The 20,483-nt window shown below is 42.5% G+C and overlaps 1 protein-coding gene across 2 annotated transcripts; it reads right to left on the bottom strand.

Moving 5' to 3' along the window:
* Window positions 1–14,746: 14,746 nt before the first annotated feature.
* Window positions 14,747–19,433, bottom strand: LOC131398971 (GTPase IMAP family member 1-like). 2 transcript variants are annotated; one of them, XM_058532868.1, is made up of 3 exons: window positions 19,363–19,433; window positions 17,022–17,070; window positions 14,747–16,025 (listed from the first exon to the last, which is right to left on the bottom strand). In XM_058532868.1, exons 2-3 carry the CDS (start codon window positions 17,062–17,064, stop codon window positions 15,148–15,150), a joined length of 921 nt encoding a protein of 306 aa, XP_058388851.1. In that variant the 5' UTR covers window positions 17,065–17,070; window positions 19,363–19,433; the 3' UTR covers window positions 14,747–15,147. The 2 variants fall into 2 exon arrangements, with proteins under 2 accessions (XP_058388851.1, XP_058388857.1); XM_058532874.1 differs by lacking the exon at window positions 19,363–19,433 and adding an exon at window positions 17,340–17,409.
* Between the last annotated feature and the right edge of the window lie 1,050 nt (window positions 19,434–20,483).

Below are 20,483 nucleotides of genomic sequence, written 5' to 3'. Positions count from 1 at the left end.
AGGAAGAAATGTAATCATGATGTTCTTCAGCTTATTATCCTTTTATGCTTCTCAACTGTCCTCCCAAGTTCTAGACTCATTGGTATTTTAACCAAAGCTCTTCGTGTTGATGCATCCTTCTAAGTCTCCACTCATCGATCACTATTCTTACTTGGATAGACACACCCAAGGGTGCTGCCCTCCTGCCTGCATTGCTCCTGACAGCAGCTCTCCCCACCTCTGACAGTGCCCCCTACCCCAGGCATGCACACATGCTGTGGATGACTACTCCAATTCGTCATTTGGGTTTCAGGATTCATCTTAAATCTCATATTCCCAAGGAAAGTTTTTGGACCCATCTAAGCCTGACTTAAGTGCCCCTCCTATTTGATTTGATCACATTCTCTGCATATCCAGACCAAGGGCTTGCTATTTCTTGTCTATATGCCGAGGTATATTGTAGAATCCTTGGTGACAGAAGACTCCTTGTTGTTAAATTATATCCCAATATCTGATATGTTCAAGGCCCTTAATTTATAATTTGTTACTCATATGTCAGTTGAGTATCCCCTACTCCTTGAAGAATTGGTGAAATTTGATCTAAACTGTAACTACACAATAGGGAAGTGTTCAGAGTCCTCCCCACTATTTCTAAGAGTTCCCTTTACTTCTTCCTCAGCCTTTTCTCTGTTTCCTTTGTCCTATGAAATTATGCACTGTTTCTATTTCAACCTCTGATTCTAAAAGCCTAAAATGTAGTGTTTTTACTGTTTGTTTTAAAAAACTGGTATTCACGCACAATTACTCATAATTAGTTTTTTCTTTCTTTTTCTAGGTTTAGAAAGTTTACTGGAGATTCTGCAGAGTACGAGTCAGCACTAGACTTCTTCTCCCCTTATGATCACTCTCTTCTCTTTGTTCTCTCCTCATTTAAAAAATCTTCTAAGATGCTTTTATTCATGTAAATGAGATCCTGTCCCTTGAGAATAATGGCATCTCTCTTTTAGTTTGTCAAGCTTTGGTTAAAAACAAAAACTTATTCCCTCTCCTCCCCAATTATATTGAAAGGTAGGAAAAATCAATTTAGCAAACATTAAAAAATTTCCCACATATTTGGAATTTTGAATAAATTACAGATGATCCTCAAGGGTAGACCAGAGAATGTCAGGGTGCTCCATCAGGTTTAACAAGAAGATACATTTGTAGTGATTTCTGGTATTCAACTTGTTTTCTAGGAATATTTAAAAAATTCAACTCTAAATCTTCTAGCTCCTGGAGAAGGGCTGTCTCTTTTGCATTTTCTCCTGCTGGTTTTTCTGGCTGTTTGCCCCCTGCTGCTTGTTATTTCAGTGGTTGGGTTGCTTTCCGTTTCATTTTTATGTTCTTGAATTTTTCCCCTCTATCTCAGGATCTCATGATTTTGGCTGAGAGAAGATGTTTTGTGGTGTGCTTTCTGTTTGGCAGCTTTGGGCCTCATTCTTCCTTTGTTTTTCAGGGGATGTTTTTGGTAATGGCTTGTTCTTTTGCCCTGTGTTTTCATCTTCTGAAGTGGCTTCTCAGGCAGCTTGAGATCAGTGACCTGTTTGTCTCTTATGGCTGGAGTTCTAAAAGTCATTCCAATATCGTCTCCTCACTGGATACTTCACTTAGAACCGCTCAAGAAGTTATGATTTCATTATAAATACTATGTGTGAAAATTCCCGCTACGAAAGTGGCCCTATTTCTGCATCTGATAGCACATTATTCTCGTGCAGGAAAAAGCTAGTATAATGCCAAATCTTGGACCCGTTATTAACACATACCCTGGCAGCACATGTAGCAATTACATTGTGCTCCTCCTCATCCAGGCACCCAGAAAAGTGTGTAAAATTAGAGGCCACTGTTTTGCAAATAAGTTGGTGTTTTGAAATACCCTACACCTCCATTTGTCTCCTTGATTTCCAAACCTGTATAGTACTAGTATGTCTGTAGGAAAGCTGTTGCAGACTCCATTGTGAGAACCAGTTCCAAAGTCAAATTTATGGTCACATAGCAGGCAGCAACAAGCAAATTGTTGCTTTGACAAGAGTTTGGCTAGAAGGACAAACTCATCATAAATGGGGTCATTTTTAGTAATTGCCCTATAGCACCTGCTTCACATGTTGCAATGTAGAAGAATGTTTGTTATCCACAATAGGAAATGATTGTTTTGTCGACATCTGTACTAGCTATTATCAACTCAGTAGCTTTTTGTGTGTGTGTGTGTGAGGGAGATCAGCCCTGAGCTAACATCCGTGCTAATCCTCCTTTCCTGGCTGAGGAAGACCGGCTCTGAGCTAACATCTATTGCCAATCCTCCTCCTTTTTTTTTTTTCCCCAAAGCCCCAGTAGATAGTTGTATGTCATAGTTGAACATCCTTCCAGTTGCTGTATGTGGGACGCGGCCTCAGCACAGCCGGAGAAGCGGTGCGTCGGTGCGTGCCTGGGATCCAAACCCGGCCACCAGCAGCGGAGGGCGCGCACTTAACTGCTAAGCCACTGGGCCAGCCCCTCAACTCAGTAGCTTTTAGTCTCTATAACTGAATTTCTATTGGCCTCAGAGACCTTTGTGGCTAAAGTTTCATGATATCCACTAAAGTAAGGTACAGATCTACTCTAATAAAAGAAAGTGCAACCTTATTTTCAGGAACATATGCACTGGATTCTGTGGTTGAAGTCCTGGGGGATAATACAAAAGCATTGATCTTTTTGCCCAATTAATTTATATGTAATATATAATCTAATATAGTTGTAATTTATAACATTTCCCACATTTTATTATCTGTCAAGAATCTATGGGTTGACTGGACTTGCTGGATGGCTCGATTCCATGTGATGCTGGCTGGAGTTGTAGTTGTCTGGGGGCTCAACTGAGCTGCAGTGTGCAAGGTGCTTCCTGCACGTGGCTGGTAGCTGATGCTAGCTGTCAGCGGGGAGCTTGGCTGGGCCTGTTGACTCCAGTGCCCACATGTAGCCTTCTCATACAGTTTTCCCTTCTCATAGCACGGTGGCTGGGTCCTGAGAGAGATTGTTCCAGGAGCAGCATTCCATGAACCCTCTAGTCTTTTCAGAGAGACTCTCTTGCTCCTTAATTCCACAGGAGAAAATACTTAAATTCTACTGCCTCGGAAGAGAATAGTATTCACTCTTTCTCATAAAAGGAGGAGTAATTTGGGGGAAAGAATTTGGGGGAAACCCTGACACCTACTGTTTCCAGACAGGGGACTAGAGTTACTTTGCCTCAAACCAGGAGACGGGTTCCATGCCCCTTCTCTTGGGTTCCTGGATCTCCCTGTGCCCATGTGTAGTCTGCCTGGTACTTCCTCTTTCCAGGTCTAAGCTGACCAGAGAAGGTATGTTCTGGATGACTCAGCCATGTCTTTCCTTGTTAGGTTTACTCTTCTTGGTCTAGTACGGTTGGGATGTTAGCAGAGGCCCACTCTGTGCCCAGCATTCTGCATGGAGACGGTTTTGGAAGCTTCAATTGGACCTTTGATTCCTGCTACATTTCTTCACCCCAACTTACTAGGAGTCTCTGTGCTTTGAACGAAAAAGTGATAGTTTGCCCAATTGACACCGTTCTTTGTGTGAATATGTTATTATTCAAAACTATGGAGGAAAGAAGGGGTTCATTGGCACTGTGAATCTGAACAGTCACATCTGGAATGTGAATAGTAGTTCAAAAATTATTACTGTGCTTATTACTCTTTTATCTTTCTAATCACATGAATGTGGCTAAAGTCTGTTGGAGGCACTGTCCTTGGGGAGATAAGATATATTTAGTTACAAGAGAAATGCAAAGAGAAACGTCAAGGTAACATTCAGATTCAAATTTGTTAAAAAATGGTTTTGCCCAAAGCCAACAGCATCACAAGTCAGGATTCTGTCTGAACACACCATGGGTCAGGTTTGGTGGGCTGGGCACTCCAAGAACTCAACAGAATATTTCAAACACAATTGTCTTCCTAAAACAGTGCTCTGATGTGGACTGTTTATGCTAAATATGTTCCTCCTTTTAAAAAATGAATGAATGAATGAATGAATTCATCCAGCTACCAACTACTTAATTCCTTCCAGTACAAAAGTCTTTTAACAATTTCTAGAGCTTCTGATATTTGCGTTAAGCTTAAGGCATTAATGGATGACAATTTCTGAAAATACACATTTTTTCCTTACATTTGGGACACAAACTAAAACAGATCATACAAGTCCTATAAGGTTCAGCCCGAGAATTCTCTTCTGTGTGAACAATGATATGTAGGTACAAGAGCAATCTGTTTGGGTGCTTGGGCAGCCTGCTCTCATCACTGCAGCATAGCACAAATTTTACATTCAAGTTCCTTTGTCTTTAAAAAATAAGATCAAAATATTTAAATGTTAAAAATATATTACGATTCTGTAAAAGGAAGATTGGGAACTCTTGTAAATTTACCTTTTGAATAGAAAATACATTCAGATGATTCAAAAATCATAACAATATGAAATCCTACTTCTCCGTATTTATCCAAAAGAATTTTTTCCAGCTTTATTGAACTAATATTGACATATAACATTGTGTAAGTTTAAGGTGTACAATGTGATGGTTTGATACATGTATGTATTGTAAAATGATTAGCACATTTGGGTTAGTTAGTACCTCCACCACCTTACATCATTACAATTTTTTTTCTTTGTTTTTGGTGGTGAGAACATTTAAGATCTACTTTCTCAGCAACTTTCAAGTATATGATACAGCATTGGTAACCATAGTCAGCAGGCTGTACTTGGATCCTCAGAACTTATTCATCTTATGACTGAAAGTTTGTACCCTTTGACCAACATCTCCCATTTCCTCCATCCCTCAAGCCCTGGCAACAACCATTCTACTCTCTGTTTCTATGAGTTTGGCTTTTTTAGATTCCATATAAGTCAGATCCTACAGTATTTGTCTTTCTCTGTCTATTTCTTTATGATTCAGTCTTGGTAGGTCATATGTTTCTAGGAATTTATCTTTTTTTTTTTTTTTTAGTTTATCTGCTTGTTGACATACAGTTGTTCATAGCAGTCTCTTATGATCCTTTGTATTTCTGTGATATCAGTTGTAATGTCTCCTCTTTCATTTCTAATTTTGTTTCTTTTCTTTTTTAAAAATTTTTCTAGCTAATAGTTTGTATTTTATGCTTATCTTTTCAAAAAAACCAGCCTAGTTTTATTTATCTTTTTTATGATTTTTCTGGTCTCTATTCTTGCTCTGATCTTTGTTATTTCCTTCCTTCTGCTAACTTTGGGTTTAGTTTGTTCTTCTTTTTCTAATTCCTTGAGGCATAAAGTCAAGTTGTTTATTTGAGATCTTTCTCTTTTAACGTAGGCATTTATCACTATAACCTTCTCTCTTAGAGTTGCCTTTGCTGCATTCCGTAAGTTCTGGTATATTGTGTTTCCATTTTGTTTGTTTTAAAATATTTTTTGATTTCCCTTTTGACTTATTCCTTGACCCATTGGTTGTTCAGGAGTGTACTGTTTAATTTCCATGTTTTTGTGAATTTTCCAGTTTTCCTTCTGTTACTGATTTTTAGTTTTCAAATTATTGTGGTCAGAAAAGGTACTTGGTGTGTTTTCAATCTTTTCAAATTTGTTAAGACTTGTTTTGTGAACTGACATATGATTATGATGGAGAATGTTCCATGTGTGCTTGAGAAGAATGTGTATGCTGTTGTTTTTTACAATAGCCAAGAGATGGAAACAACCTAAATGCCTATGGATAGATGAGTGGATAAAGCAAATGTGACATATATACATATATATGTACACACGCACATACACAATGGAATTTCATTCAGTAGTAAAAAAGAAGGAAATCCTGTCAATGCTACAACATATGCTGAACCTTGAAGATATTATGCTAAGTGAAATAAGCCAGTCACAGAGGACAAATACTGCATTATTCTACTTATATAAGGTATATAAAGTCGTCAAATTCACAGAAACAATAAGTAGAAAGGTGGTGCCAGGGACCGGGGGAAGGGAGAAATGGGGAGTTGTTGTTCAATAGATATAGAGTCAGTCATGCAAGGTGAAGAAGTTGTGGAGATCTGCTGTACCACATTGTGCTTACAGTGAACAATACTGTACTGTACTCTTAAAAATCTGCTAAGAGGGTATATCTGATATTATGTGATTTTTACCACAATAAAAAACTATGAAAAAGCAAATATTAAGAGATCTTGGCTCTACCTTGTCCACCTGAATCTCCGGCAGTCCTCTAAAATTAACCACTTTATTTCCTGGGTATACTTACAGTGTTTCTTTCTGAAAATACAAGCACACCTGAGTACAAAATCCTAATTTATTCTTTTTTGCATAGAAGGTAGCATACTATTTCTATGGCTCTAGATCTTGTTCTTTTCACTGAACAATGTATCGTGGGCATTTTTCCGTATGCGTATGGAGAGCACCTCCTTATTTGTTCTATACTGTCCAGCTGCATAGTAGTCTTTTGTGTAGCTATACCTGAGTTCATTTTTCACCTGTCCCGGTTGATGGTCATTTGGGGTGTTTCCAGCCTTTGCTGTGTCAAACAATGTCGCATTGTCTGCTACACACGGGTTGTGCCATTCTGTATTTTCACTAATGAAATATGAAGGCGTCTATTTGTTGCACACTTTTGGGTTTTGAAAACCTAATGGAGAGTAATCATATCTAAGTGAAGTCTGATAGGCATTTCTTTCCATATGAGTGAGACTCAGCATCTTTTCATATGTTTAATATCAGTTTTTTTCTGTTAATTCTCTTCATATCATTTGTCCCCTTTTTACAATGGCTTGTTGGTCATTTCCTTTCAATTTCTTGGGAACTCTGCCTATTAGAGATATTAGTCATTGTCTAGCATATGAGTTAGAAATATTATTTTCCAGTTTGTCATTCATATTTTAATTTGTTTTTGTTATGTAGAAAACTGTCATTATTATGTAGGCAAATTAATCGATCACATTTATTTGTGTGTTCTGGCTTTTGAGTCATAGTTAGAAAGACCTTCCACATGTGTAGAGTGTAGTGGAATACTTTTCTGTTTCCTTCTAGGACTGTTTAATTACCTTTTTGCTAACATTTGAATCTTTTATTCATTTGTAACTTATCCTAGTGTTTATCAAGCATTTATCCTACCTTTCCTGAATAAACTGTACTTCAGGTTACTAAATAAGTGAAGAGAAAAAGAATATCCTAATAGAAATATTCTAGCTACTAAATTAAAAAGAAATATTAGAATAGAATATCACCATTTTGCAATACCTATTAGGTAGTGGATCTATACAATGATCATCAATGACTGATAACATAAAAAGGGGCCCCTGGTGGAAATATAGAACACCAACTAAGAGGAAAATTGTCTAAAAAAGTTAAACTTGATTCTGATCTGTCTGATCAAACCAACCACAACTAACTTCCGTTTTATGAAAATTATGAGACAGAGGAATATATTAAATGATATGAGGAGGAGCAAGTAGCAAAATTCAGAATGGGGGAAAGTCAATAGTACAAATGTCTAGTGTCTTTGATAAATACTTTGCAAGAAAAGAAATGGAGGAAGGGTCTTCTGTTTCTGGTCATGATGGAGTAACTAGGATTGTTACTTACCATGCTTCCATAAACAACCAGAAAACTATGTATATGTAATATATAAAAAAACTGTTTCCAGACATTGAACAATAGGCTCCTCAGGACTGATCCATAAGATGGATCGGGTGGATGGAAAATAAAAGTGGATGACAATTGGGATCTCCACACCAAAATGAGAGACCAAAAATAGTAAATAGGTGGGTAAATATAAAAGATTCTTTTTATCACTTAAAAATTTCTTCAAGAGATAGCTGACTCTTAATTGCAAAATAACAACATATTGTTGTTTTATGTGAACATAAAATGTGTGACAACAAAAAGGCAGAAGATAGGATGGAGGAAGTAGAATATAATGTTATGAAGATCTTACAGTTTATGTGAAGTCATATAATATTCCCTAGAGGTAGAACATGATAAGTTAAAAGTGCACATTGTAAGTCGTGGAGCAACCACTAAGAAAATAAGATGAGGTGCAGCTAGTAAAACAATAGTGGAAAGAAAATGGAAATTATAAAAATCACCAGAAAAATGAACAGGTGAAACAAATAGCAAGATGATAAATTTAAACACAATACCGATAATCATACTAGATGTAAATTGTCTAAACTCTCCAATTATAACACAGATTGTCAGATTGGAAAAAAAGAAGGACCCAAATGTATGCTATCTAAAGGAATTCCCACTGTAAATACAAACACACAGATAGATGAAAGTAGGAGAATGAAAAAGATGTATCATGCAGAGATTAAGCATATGAAATCTGCAGTGGCTATATTAATATCAGACAAAGTAGGCTTCAGAACAATACCATCTCTACACCAGGGATGAAGAAGGACCTTTTATAATGATAAATAGGTTAATTCATCAACAAGACAAAATAATACTGAATGTGCATCACCTCATAAGTAACAGACCTTCAGAAAAACAAGACAACTTCAAAATTCAAGAAGCAAAAACTGACAGAAATGAATGCAGAAATAGACAAATTCACAGTTACAGTTGGAGATTTCAACACTCCTTTCTCAATAATGTGTATTACTTCCTTTTTTTCTTAAGATTGAGCACAGACAACGGAAGAGAAATTGTGTTTCATAATTCAGATTTCTTCCCACCAAACTCTGACTTGTGGTTTCATTTCCACGTTTCGCACAATCTTATCATTGAGTGGGTGGGGTGGGGTCTGAAGAGGTGCATGGAGGGATAGAAAGAGGATGAACTATAAGACGTAGATTATGGTTCCAGATCCCGCACAGGGGGTGGCTTGGAATACGCCACCTAAGCTTTCTGGGCATCAGTTTCTTCCTTTGTCAGAAAAAGACAGCAGTCTCCCCCCTGTCTGACAGTAAAGCTGGAGTCCCTGAAACCACCTCGAGTGGACAGAGGAGGACGCTGATTGCAATGCCTCAGGGATGTGACCTGAGATGTTCCCAGTGCTCTGTGAGGCCGATCCTCAGCACAGCCTGGAAGATGTCTACCCCCGATGAGGCAGCTGCTCTCAGAATTTTTGCCAAGAGCCTAATTACACTAGTTGCAGCTGATCATGCCCACAGGGTTAGCTATGCCATAACTGGTGGGCAGAGTCTGGCCAAGGGTGAGTAGAGCCTGAATTTGTTCATTCTTGAGTAAAGTCATCTGCACTCAAAGTGGAAGAGGAGTGGGGCAGTGGTGGGACCAGGAGACAGACGTGTGGTAGGGAGAATATGAGCCTCTCCTCTCTTCAACAACAAAGGAGATTGGCTTCAGCAATGGGTAGAAAGAAAGAAGAAATGACCATTTACTCCTTACTTTTCCATCCTTCCATGACCGTGTCATGAGTGTTTCCCAAGACCAGAAAAGTCCCTTTCCAGACTTAGAATTTGACAGTGAAGGGCCATCAACAAGGCCTTAGATTCTGATGATGGTTTAGGCAGTCATGATGCTGCTGATAGGGCAGTGAAGAAGGTATTTCTGGTGTTTTGCTGTTATGGATTTCTAGCTTGATTCCATTGTGGGCAGAGAACATACTCTATACGATTACAATTCTTTTAAACTTGTAGACGTTTGTTGTCCCTGTCTACCCACACCTAGGTATTACCTGCCATTTCTTCTTCTAACAAGGTATAATTATTGTGTGTTGACCAGGGGTAACTAGAGGGAATCACAACATGGAGGAGGTAGTAGTTTCCTAAGGCTGCCGGACCCAAACCTACATAGACCTCAGGATACGGTCCATCTTGGTATATGTTCCAGGTGCATTTGAAAAGAATGTGTCTTCTGTTATTGTTTGGTGGAGTGTCCTATAAGTACCAATTAGATACTGTTGATTGATGGTGTTCTTAAATTCTTCTATATCCTTGCTCATTCTCTACGTAGTTGTTCTATCAGTTGTTGAGAGAGGAGTGTGAAGTCTCTAACTGCAATTGTGGATTTGTCTATTTCTCCTTTCAGTTCTATTACATATTTTGCAACTCTGTTGTTTGAGAACACACATTTAGAATTTCTTTGTCTTCTTGGCAGATTGACCTTTTTATCACTATATAACGTCGCTCTCTGCATCTGGTAATTTCTTTGTTCCGAAGTCTACTTTATTTGATATTAGTAGAGCCACTCCTTCTTTCCTTTCCATGATTAATATTTGCACAATTTATCTTTTTCTATCCTTTTATTTTGAACCTTTTTCTACTATAAGATTTAAGATGATTTTCTTGTAAGCAGCATATAGTCGGGTCATGTGTTTTCATCCACTCTGCCAATGTCTGTCTTTTAATTAGTGTATTTAGATCTCTTACATTTAATACAATTATTGAGACATAAGGGCATAAGTCTGCCATTTTCTCTTGTTTTTTTCTTTGTTCTCTCTCGTTTTCATTTCTCTACATTCCTGTGGGTTACTTGAACAATTGTTAGAATTCCATTTTGATTTATATATAGTGTTTTTAAAATGTATCTTTCTGTATGACTTTTTAGTGGCTGTTCTAAGTATTACAGTGTATGTACATAACGTATCACAGTCCACTGGTATTGTTTCACCAGTTTGAGATATGTATACAAACCTTACCTCCCTATGCATCCCTTAACGTCACCTATTTACAATATAGTTGTCTTAAATTTATTTGCTCTACATAAATTTAGAACATCAGACAGTGTTATAATATTTTCTTCAACCATCAAACATAATTTAGAAAACTCAAGAGAAGAAGGAAAGTCTATTTATCCATATTTTTGCTACTTTCTTCCTTCCTGGTGTTCCGAGTTTCCTTCTTTTATTGTTTCTGTTTCAGAACTTCCCTTAGCCATTGTTTTAGAGTGGGTTTGCTGGTGAAAAATTCCCTTAATTAATTTTCCTTCATCTGAGAATGCCTTGATTCCCTTTCATTCTTCAAGGATATTTGCTCTGTCCATAAAATGCTGGGTTGACAGCCCTTTTCTTTCAACACTTGAAAAATATTGTTACATCCATCTGGCCTCCATGGTTGCTGATGAAAAATCTGAAGATGACCCTGTACCACCACGGAGGAAGAGCATGATGTATCTCTCAAGGGTCTGCCACTTCTATATACCATGTCTACAGAATGCTAGGACCCAGGCACCCCACTCCCCATCCCACTATGTATTTAGGGTTAGGGAGTATACATTTCCTGGTGTTTCCAAGTTTGTCCTTGTGCATCAGCAACTCAAGGATCACCCTGTGCTTGAATGTCACTCAGCTTGACAGTGGCCCTCAGCTTGCTCTGGTTTTGGTCAGCAGCTGGCTCTCCAGGACCAATGTCCTTCCTAGGTCATTGCTGCCACCACCAAGCCATCCTCAGAGGAGCATGATGTGGGGGCAGCCTGCACTCCTCTTAGTGCCCTGCCTACCCACACCTATGTATGACCTGCCATTTATTCTCCCAACAACATGTAATTCTTGTGTGTTGACCAGGGTTAACTAGAGGGAATCACAACATGGAGGAGGTAGTAGTTTTCTAGGGCTGTGACAACAAAGTACCACAAACTAGGTGGTTTATAATAAAGGAATTTATTCTCTCACAGTTCTGGAGGCGAGAGGATCAAAATAAAGGTGTTGGCAGGGCCATACTCCCTCTGAAGACTGTAGGGGAGGATCCTTTCTTGCCTCTTCCAGCTTCTGGTGACCCTACGTTTTCCTAGGCTTGTAGCAGCATAACTCCAATCTCTGCCTGCATCTTCTCATGACTGTCTTCCCTCTGTGTATCCAAATTTCCCTCTTCGGATACGGGTACCAGTTATAATGGATTAAGGCCCACCCTAATGGCCCTATCTTAACAATTAAATTACAAGACCTTATTTCCAAATAAGGTCACATTCATCACAATCATGGGTACTGGGGGTTAGGACTTCAACATATCTTTTTTAGGGGAACACAATTCAACTCAGAAGAGGGGAGGAAAGTTTAAAAAGTGAAGCTGAGTATACATGTTAACAGAGTGCAAGGAACTAAAGCTAAAACCCTTTTAAGGACACTCTCACGAGCTCACTCCAGGTTCTGGACATTTCATATAAAAGGAACCATATCTTATGTGGTCTTTCTTGTCTGGCTTCTTTCACTTAGCATAATGCATTCAAGGTTCATTCATGTTGTAGCATGTATCTGTATTCTATTCCTTTCTATGGCTAAATAATATTCCATTGTATGATATACCTTATTTTGTTTATCCACTCATTAGTTGATGTACATTTGAGTTGTTTCCACTTTTTTGGCTATTATGAAAAATACAGTTTTACCATTCATGTAGAAGTTTTGTATGAACATATGTTTTCAGTTCTCTTGGATATATACCTAAGAGTAGAATCACTAAGTCACATAGTAACTCTACATTTAACTATTTGAGAAACTGCCACGATTTTCCACAGTGACTGCAGCATTTTACATCCTCACCAGCAATGTAAGTGTTCAATGTCTCCACGTCCCCACCAGTATTTGTTATTTTTTCTTTATTTTTTTTTCTTTAAATTGTAACCATCCCAGTGAGGATGAAATGGTATCTTATTTTTGTTTTGATTTCCATTTCCCCAATGACTAATGGTGTTGAGCATCTTTTCACATGTTTGTCGGCCATTTGTATATCTTCTTTGGAGACATATCTATTCAAATCTTTTGTCCATTTTAAAATCGAGTTATTTCTTTTTATTGTGGAGTTGTAAGAGTTCTTTATATATTCTGCATACTAGATCTTTATCAGATATATGATTTGCAAATATTTTCTCCCATTCTGTGGGTTGTCTTTTCACTTTTTTGATGATGTTCTTTGATGGGCAAAAGTTTTAAATTCTGATGAAATTCAGTTTATCTATTTTTCTTTGGTTGTTTGTGACTTTGGTGTCATATATTAGAAACTATTGTTTAATCCACAGTCATGATGATTTAAAACTGCATTTTCATTCAAGAGTTTTATAGTTTTAACTCTTATATTGAGCTCTTTGATCTATTTTGCATACAGTCATGTGCTGCATAACAACGTTTCAGTCAACAATGGACTACATACATGACAGTGGTCCCATAAGATTAGAACCATGTAGCCTAGGTGTGTAGTAGGCTATACCATCTAGGTTCGTGTAAGTGCACTCTATGATGGTCGCACAATGACGTCACCCAATGATGCATTTCTCAGAACGTATCCTCGTTGTGAAGCGACCCGTGACTGTACTAATATTTGCATATAGTGTGAGACAGGGATGCATATTCATCATTGCGCATGTGGATATCCAGTTGTCCCAGCACTACATGTTATTTTTATCCACTAGTTGTTTCAGATACTTTTCAGGACACCCTTTATCCTTCTACAGATATCCCACATATACATAGACAGCCCCTAACACACTGCCCGCAAACACACGCTCTTCCCCATTGTGCCCTTCATGGCAGCTTTAGTGGGGTGTGCCTGCCCTCTGGGGTCCCTGGAGTGCTCCTTCCCACATTTCCAGCAGCTCAGTCACTGTCCCTTGGGAACTCCCTGGGCTCCGTTCCTCCCCAACGGAAGAACAAGAAGCAAATGTTTCTCCCTATTTGGGTCACAGGTTAAAACCTTCCATTGCTCACACTGGACACTTTGCTATTCTTTTTTCACATTTATCTTCACCAGTGACCATCCCTTGTCTCAACAGAGTGAAAATGGCAGAGTTTTTCTCTCTTTGTTCATCACAAAAGTAATTTGAAAAGTGAACAAGACAAAAATCATGATTCCCTCAGGCCTTGCTGGGATCTGTGCACAACCCCTTAAACCAAAACGACCTGTGCAGCTGAGGAAATTTCAAGTCTCAGCAGTTGGCACTGGAGTTCCTCCTGTTAGTGTTCCCAATGGCTTCCATGCAGGGCTTGTGGGCCCCTCTCTCCAGTATGTGCTCAGCAGATTATTTTCCCTTTCTGTGTGTCTCTTTAGTGATCTGAGAGTAACCTGAGATTCTCTGACTGTGAAGGCAACGGGCAGAGGATGCTGTAGGGAAGAGATTTGGAATTCCACAGCAGTATCCGAGATGAGCTTGATTGTGTGCAAGGGTGGTGGTGTTGGGGACAAAGCAAGTGTGAGTGGAGAGATGGGGAGGCACAGTTAGGACTGACCACACACGCTAACCTGGCTCATTTCACCTGGACCAGAGAGCTGACTCTCCCAGATACGCATGGGACAGAAGAAGATGACGATACCCCACCATCTTATCACCAGTTCTCAGCCGACAAAGACCTGTTTGCCCTTATGTTGGCATTGAAATAAAAGAAAAATTTCCAGACCTCTTAAATTTGTTGATCTGTCCCTGAGTTGAAAAGCACATTCTTTCCCTGTGAGTCTGTATGCCCGTGAGAAAACTCCTCTTTGGAAGCAGACTTTCTGCAGGGTCTCAATGGCTCCTAGGCAGTTGAGCCTCTAGTTACACGTAGTTTCCTTAGACTTGTGGAATCATCTGCCTTCAAACTGCTGAGGGGCCGGATGGGGATGCCCGGGGAGACATTCCCCTGCAGGTATAGACCGGCTGTTTTCTCCCATGTGCTCTCTTTGTATGATCACACACCTGTGTGTGTGTGTGTGTGTAGTGTGTGTCTGCACGTGGGTGCATGGATTTTGCAGATGGGGTTAGGGATGACAGAGTAGTGTCCTTGTTCAGTGGGCACATTAGGTAGATGGACAAACATCCAGAAAGACTGATTTCCTTTGACACAATGTGATGTCCAGTACACTTATTTATTCAAATAAACGAGTATGTCCTGAGGATCTGTGTTGTCTCTGCCCTTGGTCCTGTGGGGAGTCCAGGGGATGAGAGGACAGGTGCTCCTCATCTGCTTTCAGCAGCAAAGACAATTCCGTGCCAGGGAAGGGCAGCCAGAGGTCAGTGGGAAATAAGCAAAAGCGACAAGGGCTGTTTGGCTTCAGTAGGAAGAGAGCTAAGGGAGGGCCAGGTCACATGGGAAGGTCAGGGGAGGGAGAAGGGACCTGGCAGGACTCTGAAGTTGGTAGATCAGAGGGAGGTGAGGGAGGGAAGGAGCACCTGTGAGCCCTGAAGGGGCAGAACACCAGGCATGAATGTGCTTATCAGTTGGTGGGTCACAGTCCTCTTTGGCGTCTGTCACTTAGAATCCACGTCACCCAAGGCGTCCTGCCGGAACCTGGAGAGCAGCAGGTAGAGCAGGCCCAGGGCCACCAGCAGGGCGGCCACCCCCAGCCTGGCCCGGCTCCAGGGCGCCCTCCTCCACTCCCACAGCGCGGCCAGCAGCCCGCGCCCCCGCCGCCTCTGCAGGCGGGCGGCCACGGTCTCCGCCACCCTGCGGAGCCGCTCCTCGGGGCGCGCGCCGCCCAGCGCCTGCGCCAGGCGGTACACGTCGTTCGTGTAGGGGGCGCCCCGGTGGGCCCCGACCAGCCGCTCCACCAGCGCCATCAGCTCGTCCACCTGGGCCTCCCGCTCCCCGCCGGTGGCGCGGTTGTCGAAGGCGCAGGCGCGGCCCCCGCACTCGGCCAGCAGCTTCCGCAGCGCGCGGTTGTCGGTGCAGCGCACGTAGTCCTGCAGCGAGTCCCCCGCCAGGTCCTCCTTCCGCGTGAAGAGCACGACCGTGCGCGCCATCACGCCGTCGCCGAACATGTCCCTCAGCCGCCGCGCGGCCTGCTGGTCCTGGGCGGTGAAGCGGCCCAGCTGGGTCACCAGGAGCAGGGCGTGGGGCCCGGGGGCCGAGAGCAGGTAGCAGCGGCCTCTCTCCCCGCACCCCGGCTCTGTCTCCGGGTCTTCGGCGCCGAACAGGTCTGGGGTGTCGATGACTTCCACGTGCCCCCCGGCCCACCTCCGGCTGCCCACGGCGCAGGTTCTGGTCACGGACGCGGCTCCGAGCCTGGAGAGGAACCGCCTCTGGCCCAGGATGCTGTTGCCCGTGGCGCTCTTGCCGGCTCCTGTCCTCCCGGCCAGGATGAGCCTCAGCCTGGGCTCCTGCGGGGCCTGCGCGGCGTCTTCGGAACCTGTGCGGACAATTACTCGTGAGCTGCACACCTTAAAGCAACTTAGCCAGCTGACCTGCATCTGCTGGATGCCTTTAGTGCAAAGGAGAACAATAGTGCCTTCAACCTTTGCTTTTCTAACAAACCTTTACTGAGGAGATCTGGTTGGAGATTTTTGGACTCTGGGGGATCTTAGCCCATCTATTTCTTTCCCCTTTGGCATCACCACATGCGCCTGGAGATTCCCTAACGCCCCCGGGGTGTTCTCTAGAGAATGGCCCTTTATAAATCCAGGCCACATGGACTGCAGCTGACCTGATCTCCGGTCATCCTCACCGTGCAGAGCTGTTCCACAGGTGACAACCTCAGTGGCCTCTGTGATACTCTCCAGATGCCATCCCATGAGGAAAGGCAGGAGGCCTGGGAATGAAGGGCTGTCCGGAGTCCCAGACACCTGGGTTTGAATTACAGCTCCACCATCTGCCAGGTGTGTGCGCTAGGGAAGCTGCTTAATCTAAGAACTAGACCTGTTCTGCGAAAAAGGAAATAGTAGGTTCTCACAGGGTTGTGAGATGATGAGCTGAGATAATCTTTCTTCTTCCCTCCCTCCCTCTGTCCCTCCTCCTTCCTCTCCTGTCTCTCTTAAAACTGCTGCCTAATAAGGTACCTGTTTTAACCTTCCATCCTGTTCTCTAAGACGTTCTACCTGGTAAATCATGTTCCCTCTAGTCCGGGATCTGATCCCTTCTGCATCCTCCTCTATGGAGATCAGAGTAGATTTATTATCCTCATTTTACACTTTGGGAATGGAGGCACAGACTAGTCAAAGAACTTAATATCTCATAGCAGGGCAGGGGCAGAATTGGGGCTAAGATGCAAATCTCAGGGCTCTTGCTATTTCGCCCCAGTGTCAGGGCACCTCTGGGGCTTGTCTCTGTTCAGTCTGGGGTTAGCTCATCCCTCATTACCCAGAGCTCACCCCTGTAGGCAGGAACACCTTGCGAGATGTGTTCTTACCATAGGCATTTTCTTCGTCTCTGGCCATCTTCCGTCCTCCCATGCTCACCTGAAAGCGTCCCAAACACCATTTATTATTTCATTTTTCATTCATTTATTCATCAAATAGGTGTAACTATCTACAATGTGTCAGGCAGCGTCCAAAGAGCTGGTGACACCACAGTGAGAAAGTCCTGGTTCCCTCGGCCCCTGAACATCTGAATTTAGGAAAGAACATTGAAGAGCCTGGTCTGGGGCTAGAATGAGACTGTGAGAACTTGGTTTTGTCTTTTCAGGGACTCCAAGTGCAAAAAGCAGAGCAGAGACTATAACACTCACTCTGTGTCAGTGAGGAAGCTGTAGATATTAATTTTCCCAGGTAATCCTTTGTCAGTGACGTAAGTTGTAGATTTTAAGTTTTCCCAGGAGATTCAGCAGCCAAAGGAGACTTGGGAAAACCCTGAGAACCAGAAAATTTGCTCCGTGACTTAAGGAAGCACCTTAGTGTGGTTGGCCTGGGAAACAAACAAGAAGAAAACTGGAATTTTGTTTGTGGAAATTGGAAAACAGAGATATCTGCGAAGCTGACCTGGAGAGCCTCTGACTCTGCTCCCAGAAAGCCAGAGAATTTGGCTCGAAATTTGTCTAAATATGATCCATGTGCTGGAGAGGCTGGGATGCTCCCCTCCAACTCCTGGTGTTCTTGCCCCAAATCTGTGTCTTCTTGAAGTAAAGTGATGGTACCCAATTCAACCGTCATTTAGTACAGTAATATTCCAGGAGCAAGTTTCCCCTATCACAAGTGCACAGTCTCTGCTCCGTCTGCATCTCCAGCCTCAGTTCCAACCACTCCCCCAACTCAATCAGCTGCTCCACAAAGAGGGGACTTCAGGGCCTTTCCCAACCCGCCTTCTGCTTTCCCTCCTGTGACCCTTCACCCTCTCCCACAGTCTGTCTGAGTCCTGTCTGTGCTTCACCATCCCTTTCAAATTTTGCCTCTTCCTGTGGTCCACCTGGTTACTGCAGGTGACTGTGTTCCCTCCCGCTGGCTCCACACAAGGGAAAGCAAAGGCAGAGGCTGGCTGAAGAACTCGTCTCTGGCCAAAAGACCTAGATGACAGATTTGCCTGGCCCCAAACCAAGTGCTCGTGTTTCTCCAGTAGGTCCCCTGCCACCCCCCCACAAGCCTTCAGCAAAGTTCACCCCACGGGCCTCACGTGATAATTTTATGTAGAAATCAACAAGCTCCCATAATTGACAGCAGAGCAGAAATGAAGAAACAGCCACAAGATTAGAGCAAAGAACAGAATTTAGCTAAAGCAAGATGTCCTTGTCAAGAACGGAAATGAGCAAGTGCTACAGGGAATTCACAGAACCCTTGAGTAGAGGGTTTAGAACTTCCCACAGAGTTTGGATTGGGATTTGAAAAGTTGTTCCAGAGTTCTTAAGAGCTGAACTCTGGGGGTGAAAAAGGCGTATTGTTATTGAAGAATGTACAACATGTAGAATCCTATCATATCAAAACTCCAAGGAATTGGAGTTTGTTTATCTAGTCCAGTGTTTCTTGAACTTGTTATCTTTTGGAATTATCTAGGAGATTCTTTAAAATCAATGTTTCTTAGAGATTTTGATATACATATCCGTACTTTTAAAAATTAAGTCCCCCTCTCCACTGATTCTAATGCATTCAGTCCATGATCTGAGTTTGTGAATCCCCTATCCTAGCTCATCCTTCATTATACAGATGAGACGAGATGAGACATTGAGGTGGCTCAGCAGCACACAGAGCCCTGGGAGGCTTAGATTGGGGAGCAGATGTGTGGGCACACGGAGGGCAAGGGTCTGAAGACCAGCTTCATAACCTTAGGTATCTCCCGCAAGACCCAATTGTGGACAGTGCTCAGGAAATTGGAGTGTTTTTAGGAGGATTCAGGTCAGATATATACAGAATTTCACTTTGCAACTTGTTTGAGTTTAGATGCATTTATATTTAGTCAAAAATGTTTTTTGGCTTTCCTCAATATGCATCTGGGGAGTATTTCTGCCTTCTAAAGTATGTTTTGTTCCCTGCAGTAGTTCTAGCAAACACCTTCCTTATTTATTAGGGGAGTAGGGAAGGAGAGAGGATTTGGTAAGACTGTGTGCCCTCCAGAGCTGGAGAATGCTTCCCACTTCTCCAGAACTTACTCTATTGGAAACTCAGAACATCCTTAAAAACCTGGAAGTGTGAAGTTACTCTTTCTAGGCGCTGCTCCCCACCTCATACCTAGGACAATGTAGGTGCTCCCTCAGCGAGCTCATACAGGCACCAAATTCCTCACAGGTCCTACTCCCCGGCCGGCTCCCTTTCCCTTGGGCTCACCTTTCCTGCAGAGTTGGTGACGGGCTCTGAGGCTGGCTCCGAGAAGCCCCTGACCTACTGCTTTCCCTTTGGTGGTCAGTACGCAGGCTGTTTCCTCCCAGCACAAGAGGAAGTCTCACTCCTCTCAGACCTCAGAGCTCAGACAGCTCGGGGAGGGAGGGCCCAGTGGTGGTGACTTAAAGAGACAGAAACATTCACAATGCGGTCCTGGGTATGTGATGTTTCCACTGAGAAACTCACCCCCTGCTTTGGAATGTGATGATGTTTTCAGAAGGTCCTGTGACACCAACATCTTGTCCCCAACAGGACAGGAGATCCCTGTGACACCTCCATAAGGTCCCTGTGACACCACCATTGTGTGTCCCAAGAGGGGAGAACATTTTAGGTTTCTGAGGCCTGTTCTCATCTCTGGCCTTTGACCACTAACGTTATCTCCTTTTGCTTTTTAGGTCTTTTCCTGTGAAATTACCTCTTGAGGTTCTCCTTCCCCAGGACAGGAATCCTGAGAGGAATCCTTGACTGGACCTCAGTGTGGACAGTGCTACCAGTGCGGCCCTATCTGCCAGGAACCTCACGTGCAGATCTCATCATTGTCATGAAAAGGAAGCTTTTCCAGCTGTTAAAAATAGGACAGCAGGTAGAGGATGGAAATTTTTCATACAAGTCTTAGTCTAGCCATTCTGTCGGCATCTCCAACCCACGTTACTGTCTCTCCCCTCAAGAGGGTCATGAGAAAGGTGTGTAAAATGGCCAGTCGCCGTGTGGAGAGAAGGCTGTGACAGGATCATGGTGCAATGGACCCTGGGCCTGGTTAGGTCATTAACAAGCTATGTGATCTTGCCTAACTCACTTAAACTTTCTGGAATTGACTTTCCTGTATGTAGTGAGGAGATTAACTTAATCTGAAGCTGATTGGCTCATTGTCTCTAGTGAAGAACCCAACTCTCACTGAACTCCACCTTGTTTTTATTCCCCCAGATTTATTGAGATATAATTGACATATAACATTGTGTCAGTTTAAAGTGTACAACCTGTTGATTTGATACACTTATATACTGCAGAAATGATTACCACCAAAGCATTAGCTAACACGTGCATCACGTCATATAATTACCATTTCT

Source organism: Diceros bicornis, chromosome 3 (genome assembly GCF_020826845.1).
Source record: "Diceros bicornis minor isolate mBicDic1 chromosome 3, mDicBic1.mat.cur, whole genome shotgun sequence".
In the NCBI taxonomy this organism is placed as follows: domain Eukaryota; kingdom Metazoa; phylum Chordata; class Mammalia; order Perissodactyla; family Rhinocerotidae; genus Diceros; species Diceros bicornis.
This window is presented reverse-complemented; position numbering and strand designations above follow the sequence as displayed.

Excerpts from the sequence above, each read along its gene's own strand:
- LOC131398971 (XM_058532868.1), bottom strand. The coding sequence starts at position 17,064 with ATGGGAGGACGGAAGATGGCCAGAGACGAAGAAAATGCCTATG. Across the intron at positions 16,026-17,021 it reads AGACGAAGAAAATGCCTATG|GTTCCGAAGACGCCGCGCAG; the intron begins GTAAGAACACAT and ends TTGTCCGCACAG.